This window comes from Trachymyrmex septentrionalis, unplaced genomic scaffold, assembly GCF_001594115.1.
Source record: "Trachymyrmex septentrionalis isolate Tsep2-gDNA-1 unplaced genomic scaffold, Tsep1.0 scaffold56, whole genome shotgun sequence".
NCBI lineage: Eukaryota > Metazoa > Arthropoda > Insecta > Hymenoptera > Formicidae > Trachymyrmex > Trachymyrmex septentrionalis.
The window spans coordinates 1,218,080-1,229,788 of NW_017305735.1; the positions used below are offsets into that span (position 1 = coordinate 1,218,080).

The 11,709-nt window shown below is 30.9% G+C and overlaps 1 protein-coding gene across 2 annotated transcripts; it reads right to left on the minus strand.

The window, feature by feature from the left end:
• Window positions 1–5: 5 nt before the first annotated feature.
• LOC108752122 (sodium- and chloride-dependent GABA transporter 1-like) lies at window positions 6–8,680 on the minus strand. 2 transcript variants are annotated; one of them, XM_018492754.1, is made up of 9 exons: window positions 8,103–8,680; window positions 4,779–5,063; window positions 4,221–4,521; window positions 3,906–4,092; window positions 1,813–2,080; window positions 1,192–1,566; window positions 619–921; window positions 206–373; window positions 42–131 (listed from the first exon to the last, which is right to left on the minus strand). In XM_018492754.1, exons 2-9 carry the CDS (start codon window positions 4,929–4,931, stop codon window positions 42–44), a joined length of 1,845 nt encoding a protein of 614 aa, XP_018348256.1. In that variant the 5' UTR covers window positions 4,932–5,063; window positions 8,103–8,680. The 2 variants fall into 2 exon arrangements, with proteins under 2 accessions (XP_018348257.1, XP_018348256.1); XM_018492755.1 differs by lacking the exon at window positions 8,103–8,680 and having other exon boundaries at window positions 6–131; window positions 4,779–4,931.
• Between the last annotated feature and the right edge of the window lie 3,029 nt (window positions 8,681–11,709).

Below are 11,709 nucleotides of genomic sequence, written 5' to 3' on the forward strand. Positions count from 1 at the left end.
ATTGATTTAGGCGGGCTTGTGCACTACCTATCGAAGCAAGATTATAGGGGCGTTAGCTCGACTGGTGGTTGACCCATCTTTGTTCGTAGAGCCGCGACGTCATCCTCTATCTTAATTAACAATTTGTATTTCTGTAAGAAAGAGATAGTTGTATTAAGTAAAATATATTTTAGATAAACTTCCTCCCCAATTTGTGTATACTTACTGTCCTATTATCGCCTGTTGTAGTCATCCAGGCATAAACCATGTATCCAGGTATGCATAGCATGGAAGATAGCGCTGTAAACCAGCCTAACACATGCGACCACCATGGGTACTCATAATCTAGATACTTTATAGGTGTCCACTGAACTAGATTGAAGACAAATACGCCCTAAATTCAAATTAAATGATGAATATTATATATGTATATAATTTTATATATGTATAAATATATATATACATATACATAAATATATAATTATGTTTAAAATAATTTCTGAATTATAAGTATTTAAAGTTAGCAAATCATATTGTCTGAAATGTGCACATTAATCAAGATAATCAAGGCGAAAGCAGTCGATTCAAATCATTTGACCCTTCTCAAATATATACAATAAATAAACTTATTATACTTACAACGCAAATCATCGGCGTAGTCACTACCCAGCAAAATTTCCACCACATAAGGGGATAGTATCCGATCATATCGCGAAGGGCGTCATAAAATCGAGTTACGCCAAACGCCCAACTGATTGATATGCACTCGAAAAATATAAGAAAGAGTAAGCAGAAGCCGGAGACAGCGTACGAATCAAGGATTTGGAAAACGTACATGCCACCTTGAGAAATACATGACAATCCGATGAGATAGGACAGGGCGCACACGATAGCGATAAACAATTCTTTGCGACGTCGTAACAGCTGCGGCCATTCATCCACCTGAAAAAAAATCGAACAATCTTAAAATTACACACACATACACACACACACATAGTCGAAAATTAAGTTAAATATTTTAAATCTTAATATAATCTAAGGAGAAAAGCAAATCTATTCAAATTTCTTAATTTTTTTCTATTAATATTTATTTATTTTTTATTTCTTATATTTAAAAATATAAGTTTTCAAAAGTTGATGACTTTATTAAGTGATACAAATAAGAAAATGTAAATATAAAAAACAAAATTGTCGTGCTTTTCAAAAGAATACCATAGCCGTAACGAAGCCTTCCATTGTGCAAAATTGGGAGTCAAGTCCAATGAGCAGCAGCATGAAGAAAAATAGGCATGACCAAAGTGGAGCACCCGGCAGTTGAAGAACAGCCGATGGATAAGCCAAGAAGGCCAATCCTGGTCCAGAAGCGGCTACTTCGGCGACCGGTTTCTGCTGTTCGTGCGCCATGAAACCAACTACCGAGAATATCACAAAACCCGCGAACATGCTAGTGGATGAGTTAACCGAGCAAACGATTAGAGCGTCCTTGTAAACGTTGTTGGTGAATTTGTTGTAACTACCGAGGGCCACCAGGGTGCCGAGTCCGAGACCGTACGAAAAAAAGATTTGTGTCACTGCATCGATCCATACCTACGAATTTTATTTTGTATTTTATTTTGTATTTATAGAATATGTTTTCAATACCCTGATAAACTTTAATTTAATACTGCCCGTGTATGTTATACTTGAATTACAATTAATTGTAACTCAAGAGAAAATTGAATACCGATACAATACTGGTCCAGTACCAACTATGGTACTATATATGAAAAATAATTTATAGAATACTCTTAAAAACAAAGTAGCTTCAAAAATTAATAAAAGAAAATAACTTACCTCAGATTCCCGTAACTTAGATAAGTTTGGACTAATATAAAATCGAATGCCTTCCATAGCGCCGGGTAGTGTAATACCACGGATCAGAAGAACAGTGAGTAACACGTATGGAAAGAGGGATGTGAAATAGACAACTTTGCCAGTCCACTTGACACCTTTCCAGATGCAAAAATAGCAAATTATCCACACCAATAATAATGTACCCGCCAATTCCCATCGAATATTGCCCATGGACTCAATACCATCACTGATTTGCAAGGCTCGACGTCTGAAAAATTAGAGACGAAAATACAATTATGAATTATTAAAATATATAATACTAAATAATGCACAGATAGTAATACTTTAAAAGTATTCTTTAAAAGTATAGTATTACTCTACTTGATAGAAATGCATAAATTACGTGCTTCACTTCAGATAATAAGCATATTTCATTTTTACATCAAATTAAAATACTAAGCATGTTCATACTAATATCACAGTAATATTGTTGCAATATCCCAGTGAGAAATAATGGAATCGACATCGAATTGACGTCGATTCGACGTCGAAATCATTAAATCGACGTCGATTTCATTATCATTTCTCACTAGGATATCTGTGTTATTGTGGCATATATCGTCTTAAATAGAAGAATGACATTTATAATTATTCAATCTCCCCCCAAATAGCACAGTGGTGAATAGAAGTTTATAGAGAATTTATTTTAAAGAATACATATCGAATTAGAAAAATGAATACATGAAGAATTATTGAAGAATTAACCACAAACAGTTCGTCTTGAAGTATTCTTCAAAAATTCATTATAATGAAATTTTGAGACTTAATATTTTGAATTTGAACCTGAGAATTTATGAGGAATTATGAGTCCATGTGCGAGATAGCGCGAATATCTAAATGATTTTACATGCAGCCACATCAACTATGTGTAGCTCATATATACATATTATCAAATAAACAACGCATTAAGTATGCAATATCATCCCATCGCATTAACGATATGATAAGGAAAGCAAATTCACATCTTATTGGTAAATGGTAAATACGGTTGAACTGTATTCATTTATTATATAAATTATACAAATTGTTATCACATAATCTCAAAATAATCGTCTGCGGCAGGATTCTTTATTTTCATTGTTATTACATTCACGGTTAAAAGATTACGTTAATTCCATAAAATTTGTTTTGTGAACAACTTTTTAATATAAATAAATGATGAACGATGGTAATAACTTTTGATTAGAATGTTATAATAGTTATTGTGTTGACAATTAATATTGTTTTCTAATTAATATCATATGGAGCAATTCTTAAAACAACATTGAAAGTATCAGTTTAATAATTTTTTTCAAGAATTCATAAAAATGATTTAATTATTCGCAATAAACATTACATAATATAAATATCACAGAAACATTACTTAATATTATAATAATATGTGATATATTACAGTAATGTTTTTATGATTAATTTTCACGGACAATTGTAATATTATTGTGATATCTTAGTAATATTTGTTCAATATTTCTGCTATATTGCATTGTAATATTGCAATGGAAAATGTTATAGCTAAAGTATATTAATTAAGAATCATTGAATTTTTTGTATATAATTTTTTTTCAGACGAGACAACCTATTCAATCATAGAAACTGCGCGAACATTTTTTTTATCAATTACTTTAAAACGGTCCACTGAGGATAATTTTCATTTTTTTTTACATAAAAATTTCTAAATATTGCTCAAATGTAATAAATATATGAGGAAAAAATCTAATATCAATAATTAGCTAATCAGGATTAGTTCCGTACAATCATAGAAGTTAAGCAGTGCTAGATATATGGCTTGAGATAAGTAACCGCGGTGAACTTTTTTCTTTTTGATCATATATGTATATGTTGTCATTTTATCATCGTAAATATGATGTGATTTACCTATGACATGAAACCATCATTTTAATGTCTTGAAAACATCAGTTAATGATGTCAGTAGTAATCTATAAATGATCAAAATCTAATGTCTAAACTAAATTTTGTGTGTCTTCTACTTGGAACGTACTCGAAAGTAAATGGAAAATTGTATTAATACTGACTCCCAAAACTCCTTCACAGGATCCGTAAGCTCCGTTACTGTCACATTTATATGATTGAGTGTGCACATCTTGACGATGCTACCGTTCCTCGCCGAGATCTCATTCCAGCAAAGTAACGAACTTCTGTCGTAAGGATTCACGCAATTCTTGGTGTTCCAGTCATTGTTACAGCTTCCCCAAGGCAATTCTACGGATTGTATAAGAAAGACCCATTCAATAAAATCCTTTATTTTTATTCTTCATCATTAAATGAAAAATGTCTGAGATATTATAAGAAAGAGAATTTTTCGGTGTAGATAAATTTAATGTGCTCACCACTGCGCATTGACATGAAAAAATAAAAAATCGCCCAGGCTAGGATAACGATGTAATAGACATTCATCCAACAGGACATGACAGCGGCGGCATAACCGATACCCTTAAACAGTGGCGCTATTTTGAAAACTCCGAGACCGCCTACCGTGAGCATTTGCCCGAGAGCCAGTTCCATGAAAAACATGGGTATACCGGCCAGAAACAGTGTCAAGAAATAGGGTATTAGGAAAGCACCACCGCCGTTTTTATAGCATAGATATGGAAATCGCCAGACATTACCAAGACCGATTGCCAGGCCGACCTTGAAGAAATAATGAAGAAATGGTAAATATTAAAGCACAATTAGTGCTAATATCTTTATATTTTTTAAATAAATGTTTTTTTTTTTGCATATTCTCTCTCTGTTTCAATTTGATATTTATAGAGATATATTTGAAAATTTAAAACATTTTGTTTTGTAATATCGCCTTGCCCTGATATTTTTTTATTAATAATTATACTTAATATATCAAAAGTGATTCGTTGATTAAAAGATTTGAATATATAATGATGCATTACCACACTGAGGATAAAATCCAGCTTGGTGCTCCATGTTCCACGATCTGGAAGAGGTTTCTTGTTGGATGTTGAACAAGTTAGATTTAAAGTTGTCCTACCGTTGTCAGTGTTTTCTGAATCAGCCACTTCAGGATCTCGTGATGCTTCTGTCATGATTAAAGCTTTCGTAATTGGCACACACAGTGTTCTCTTGATATTCTCTGCTCGTGTATGCACTCCGGTTGATTATCGAGTGTACCAGTGTCGTTTCAAATGCGAAGATGGTAAGGAGACATAACACAATATCTGCGAAACGAATTGTACAAGTTGCTTTCTCCAAAGTAATAGAGTATGGACTGCGCCATCCGTGTGTCAAATTAGTCGACAAAAATGAGTGACAGGAAGCGAAGACAGTCAGTCTTATCTCTTTCTATTCGACCGTGTAATGAGATCTCTCTTGTTGACCATATTTGAATCTATATTATATTTCATTATATTTTAGTTCCTATTATATTTCTTATATTGATAACGCAGTTATCATATTATTTCTTTTGCTTTCTTGAAGATATAATATACAGCAAATCTTAAATAAACAACTATGGTATATACATATTGCATAAAAGAAGAAAATTCAAAAAATGTTTTACATTAAATCTACGAATGTGCAAATAGAAACTTTTTCTAAACCAACGCTCTTTCTTCCTTTTTTACTTTTAAATTATGAAAACTTAACACAAGATTTTTTCAACTTACTAAACGATGTTTAATAATTGTAAAATATATCAGTATTGAGGTGCAATATTAAAATTCTCATCTCTTTTTATTTTAAAAAGTTTCACAATTCTTATTTTTTGTAAATTCCAGGTGTTCTGTCATCAGGGAAATTTATGGAAAACGTTTAAAATCGAACATTTATGTAAAAAATAAATACTTCTAAATATCGATAAAAGCCGATTAATAATAATGAGTATTAAAGTAGATTATTGAGAGAGCAATCGACTAAAAGTATGCGTTTTTCTATCAGATAATTAAACTATGGTCGCATATTGTGTCTCAATAATTATTGAAAAGACTTCATCTAAATCACAATATGTTATAGTATTAAAATTAAATTTTTAATTGTCTCATTAATTGATAACATAAGTCATATATTGTATTTTAATACGTGGGTAACGTCAATAAAAGAATTAATGAAGCTATTGAAAATGAATATTGCAGTGTAGTAATGTTTGAATATGTATTTGAGAGGCTGTCTAATTGAAATTAATTTAACGTATATTCAAAGCATATTTATAAAAAAAATTTCTCATGAATATCAGTATAATATATATATGATTTTATTCATATTATACATTTAAAATTATTATCTGCTATAAAGAAGAATTCAAAGAAATAATTGCAATTATTATTGCCAATACAATGATTTCAATTATTCTATAGAAATATAAAACACTTCAGTTATGTTAATTAATTTTGTATCTGTAAAATATATTTAACGTTAAATTAAATAAAAAATCAATATCAATACTTGAAAAATGTTAGTTTGCGTTAATTGTGTCAATTTATTTTCACAATTATTAATTGTTTTCAATGACGCTTCTCAAATTATGTGTGTGTGATGCTAAAAGCATATCTTTAAAATTATCTCTAGCAATTTACGTTTATATCAAACACCTTTCTCCAAACTGACAGCAAGTCACAATGAAATATTTGATTTCATTTCAATCAAACTTGAATCACAAACAAGAATTTCACTGAATCAACGGAGACTTGCGAAGAATCCCGCAAGAAAAGCAAGATATTCTCTGAGGTACGTAAAAGAAGGAGGGTGGACGATGGCCCGTTGGTACGTTAAATACAAATGTCCGGCAGAGGGTCCATATAATAAATATCGCGATGGTACGTGTTTCCTTGCTCCTCCCTTCCCACCACCGCCACTCATCCCAGCTCCCTCTTCCTCTTCCACGCTCATAAAAAACAGCTATATTCTAATCAGCCGAGGATGTGGCGTTCCGCGTGTCGCACCGGAATTTTCATTGTCGTCACCTGTCACGAATCTTGTCTCGGCGGGAAGTGCCGCGAATTTTCTTTCTACACGAAATGTTATAACTGTTTTTACAGGAAGTACAAACATAGAGCAAAGTAATTACGAGCACGTGGCATAAGACTTGACAATTTTAAGTATCGTAAAACACGCGCCTTTGAAATGCTACACTTGAAAATTAATTTGTTTAACTCACATGATATCAGGATATTGAATTTAAAATCTTAATTTAAATCAAACATAATTAACTTAAACGCCTACGCTTACATCTATTTGTAATATGATAATTGGACTGCTCTCGTAACTTATCATGTACTTGCTTCTGGTCTTATGTCCGTGATCCGATAAATTCTCTATTTATGTTCAATTTACGACATCAAAAATTTGCTTTTAAATGTTTTTTTGCGGTTTGTAGCATTTGTTTATACAATTTAAGTTTCCATATTTAAGTTAGCATTTTAAAGGAAATCACAGTTGAAACGTTAATTGTAATTTTTTCGTTCTAAGTAATTTTAAGTAATAAACCTGTTTTTTTTAATTAAGTAATAAACAATACATTAACATCTTTCAAATAGGATGCCAAATTGACCATCAAAATTATTAAATTGCTTATCAATTTAATTTTTTTTTATTACTATAGTAGTTTAATTTATAAGGTTCGATTGCACCAACGTTATTTTGACTTTACGCGAAGTTTAAGATCTCTCTTTCTTTTTTTTAAGCTGATAGAGAGGCAGAAAGCGAGAGAGTTTAAGCCATGCTTAAAATTAAAGTAACGTTGATGCAATCAGACCTAAGTCCGAAAAATCATTTCAGCGCACAATTTAAATGACTACATATTTAGAATACAAATTCACATTGGAATTATTTAAAGAAACATCTAAGATCCAGCTTCGACCATAATAAGCATTAAACTCTTATTTGTATAGTTACATATTACGGTTTTAAATAAATCGTTTATTATAATATATTTGAGTGCGCATCAATATCTGCGCAGATTCTTATCAGCTTTTTGATCTGTCTGTCAATTAATACAATAAACTATTTTTAATGTATTAGAGAGAGAGAGAGAGAGAGAGAGAGAGAGAGTTTTTCGTTTAATTAATCATTTTAGTTAAATAGATTCTTGTTAATTATTTTTTACGGCACATATACTACTTTATCAAATTTGATATTTATTGAAAATAAATCTACAAATCAAATGTCACTAATTATTTACTAATTACTCAGGATTTGCATATTGATCATTCCTACTTAAACTCAATATCTTTGTTATGTTGATTTTCGAACGGTATACAAACCTTTTTAAATCCGGTGATAGAATCTCCTGTGGATCTCTCCTATCTTAAAGATAGTCGCGAATGAATCACTGCAAAAATTTCGGTTTTATGTTAATGTCGACGAGCAGAATAAGTCTGATTTGTTTTTATACACTGCACTTCCTGGGCACTCTTGATAGATGCACGAATATTTTTTTACTCGCCGCCGAAATAGTATTGTATCGTCCATGCGATTTTGACGATGAAAATCTTCTGTAATCGATGGAACTTGAATTGATCAAATCGCTAAATTAATTCTCCATTTTCTCCACAAGTGGCCTGATCTCGATCCCAAAACCAAAACTAATTTGTCAATCACGAAATCTCAAACTCTTTGAAAAATAAAAATCACTCAAGAGATAATTTTCAGATGCAATCTGCACTGGTTGCGATCGTGTATTTGTGTTTGCCTGCCGTAGGTGCACTGGTTTGGAGAACACGACACGAGTATCACGGGGAGATGGAGAAGAATAATTCTCTGCGTTGCAAGCGCAACGTATCCGCGAGATACTATGTAATCGGTCTGCGATCGGTCCAGTCTTCTCAGATCTTCCGTACACACCGTGCCAACTGGCAGTAACTGAAATCGTCGCGTACAGGAAGAAAATCCGTGGGTTCCCCCTTTTTTCTTTTCCCCCGCCCATGATCTACCTCGCACCCTTACGCTCTCCGCCACTCCTGTCAATGTTATCTGCCGATATGTTGAAGAGTGAGAGAGAGAAAAAGCAAATGAGAGAAAGGGGGTCATGCCAAGATCGCAACGGTATATCATCATTAAGTTGATATTTATCTACTTCCCTATCCCTCTCTTTTACTCCCTCTTCCGCGTGCTCGTAACTGCATTTTTTCTTTCGATCTCTTAATTTGGCCTTTCTGCTTTCAGTAAAAATTTATAGAGACCTTACGTATCTAATATTACTGTAAGTATATTAATAACGAATGCTGACAATATTGATCGTTTTGATATTGATGGATTGATCCAGAATATTGATAGTGAGCCGAGTTTCTTTATTCTGGAGCATCAGTATACTATATTGATACTCGAGAATAAAAAATTTAGATCATTGATAATATTGTCATATTCATTGATATTGGCAGAATTATTGATCGCGTGTAAGATCCATAATATATATAAAACTGCGAGCTCAAATGTTGTCAGTATTAATCGTGAGATTTTAAAAATATTGATATATACTGCGGTTTCACTACAAATGCTTTGAAGCGTTTTTGTTGACAAATTAGAAAAAAGAATTTTCCAAATTGACTAATCAAAAATACTTTAAAGCATTTGTAGCATCACGTTAATCGTATCCATTGTTAATATTTTACTGACTCAATATTACTGATAGGTATTTTTCTTCTGTATATCAGCTTGATTTCGTCCGAATTTTTCTGAGTACATGCACGTGCTTTCATCTTCGTGAGCTTTACTTTAAACGTAAGATATATTATACAGCACTTTCAAAATTTAAGTGCAGTCCTAAATATTGTAATAAAGATTTAAAAAAAAATAGAATTTTTCAACGAGAACATGTTGTACGTCGATATTTGATCATCAATATCTTTCTTCAACACAAAATAGCATGGCGATTATATTTCAAAGAAATAATTATTCATTATAAAGGATATAAAAAATAAAATTACAATGTCTCAAAAAACATTTTGTCACTAGTAAAAAAATAAATACAATAGTAATAATTTTAATAAATAATATATTTCTTGACATTTTTTAATTAAAACGGACTACATTTTTGACAAAAAAGCAAAAGAGATCTCAATATTTAAGTATTTTTGCTGCATTTATTATTTATTTATAAAATAAAGTAATGTAAAATTAAACAATGTAGAATGATGTACAATGTAGAACAATATAGAACAATGTAAAATAAACGTAACATATGTTACGTTTATTTTGAAATGTACTTCAACTTACATTTTAAAATAATTAAAGTTCAGCTTAAAGCTAAATAATCACATAAATAATAAATTAGTTCCAATTAATTTATTTCAAATTTTGAGTAATAGCGAAAGAATCTTAATTTTTTTTAATATCATCTTTGGCAGGATTTGTATTTCGTTTGATATTTATGCTAAACACTTTCTTTCGATAATACATATAGCACACAATATTTATGTTCCTCAAAACTACCCTCAATTGCAGACGTGTGTCATCTTCCATTATCATTTCTCCCGGATAATCCTCATTTAACAGTCATTAAATGTATTTGTCAAGAAGTACATGAGATCTCTCCTCATTGGTTAAGTGAGAAAAATATTCAAGTTTATTCAATCAGATTTATTCAATTTTTTTTTTCGAAATTTTCAGTGACTTTTTTCGTAAACGTATACAATTAGATATTGAGAAAAAAAAAGAGAAAAGATAAAAGATGTAAAAAATTTGATTGTACAAAGAAAATGAATCTAAGATTTGTCCTTTTTCCATCTTCTTTTCGATATTTAATCATACATCCGATTTTAGTAAATGTCTGTTCCTATTTTCTAACTCTACTTTAAAAAATTTTTAATTTCAATACCAGAGCATATATATACTTACATGGTTGGTCCATTACTTCATCAATTTTTATTATATTTAATTTTGTGGAATCATCAGATTTAGTTTACGGTAAGTTTAATTAATATTAAAATATTGCTCTTAAAAAACAATAGGTATGTGAATACAGGATACCCCAAAATTCATGATTCAAAATGCTATAGCAAGATAGTTTTCCAAAAATTAAATAAAAAAGTTATTTTTAAATTTTTATTTTAAATAGTAATTTTCGAGATAATAAGAGTTTATATATGATCAATTACAGACTATGTTTAAATGGCCATAAGAGTCACGCATACAATAGTGAGCAACTACTTTAGCATATTCACTAATATTCACAAGTGACTATCTAAACACAATTATGGTAATATTTAAATCCTTCTGCCTTACAATCATAAAAAACTGCTTGATATAAAAATTTAACAATAACCAATATTTTACTTAATTTTTCAAAAACCTTCTTGCTTTTAAATTGCCAATTTTGAGACACCCCGTATATATACATAAATATATGACGTTATTAGAAAGGTCTTCCAATTTCCTACGAAAATCTGCCAAAACTTTGCCCATATTTTGCGTATGTGCATCATTAGATTCCCTAGCTTAGCGCGGCGCGTGCGCAAAAAAGCGAGCCCGTGGGATCACGTATCGTTCCTTCGCGATACATTGCAAATGCTTGAAAATGCAAAAAAAATGAGCTATTCAATTTTAGCACAAATTTTAATATTTTTTAATAGTAGTTACTCAGTGAAAGTGTTACAAAACGGACAACTTTTTCTTGTAAACTCATTATAAGTTGTTCCTCAGAAATTTATTCAGAAATCAGCCTGAAATTTGTAGACAAAGATCAAGAGAAATCTTGGCAACCGTTCGTTTTCGGACCTTTAGAACTTTTTTATTTATTTTTTTGTGGTTCCACAAAAATGCCCTTAAAATCTATGATCCTTTCTTGAGAACACCCTGTATATATACATATACATATATATGTACAATATATATGTATGTATATATATATATATATATATATATATACATACA

Coding starts and splice junctions, on each gene's coding strand:
- LOC108752122 (XM_018492755.1), bottom strand. CDS start 4,931: ATGACAGAAGCATCACGAGATCCTGAAGTGGCTGATTCAGAAAACACT. Junction 2,081..3,905: donor CCTGTGAAGGAGTTTTGGGA/GTCAGTATTAAT, acceptor CTAATTTTTCAG/ACGTCGAGCCTTGCAAATCA. Junction 1,567..1,812: donor CTAAGTTACGGGAATCTGAG/GTAAGTTATTTT, acceptor TAAAATTCGTAG/GTATGGATCGATGCAGTGAC.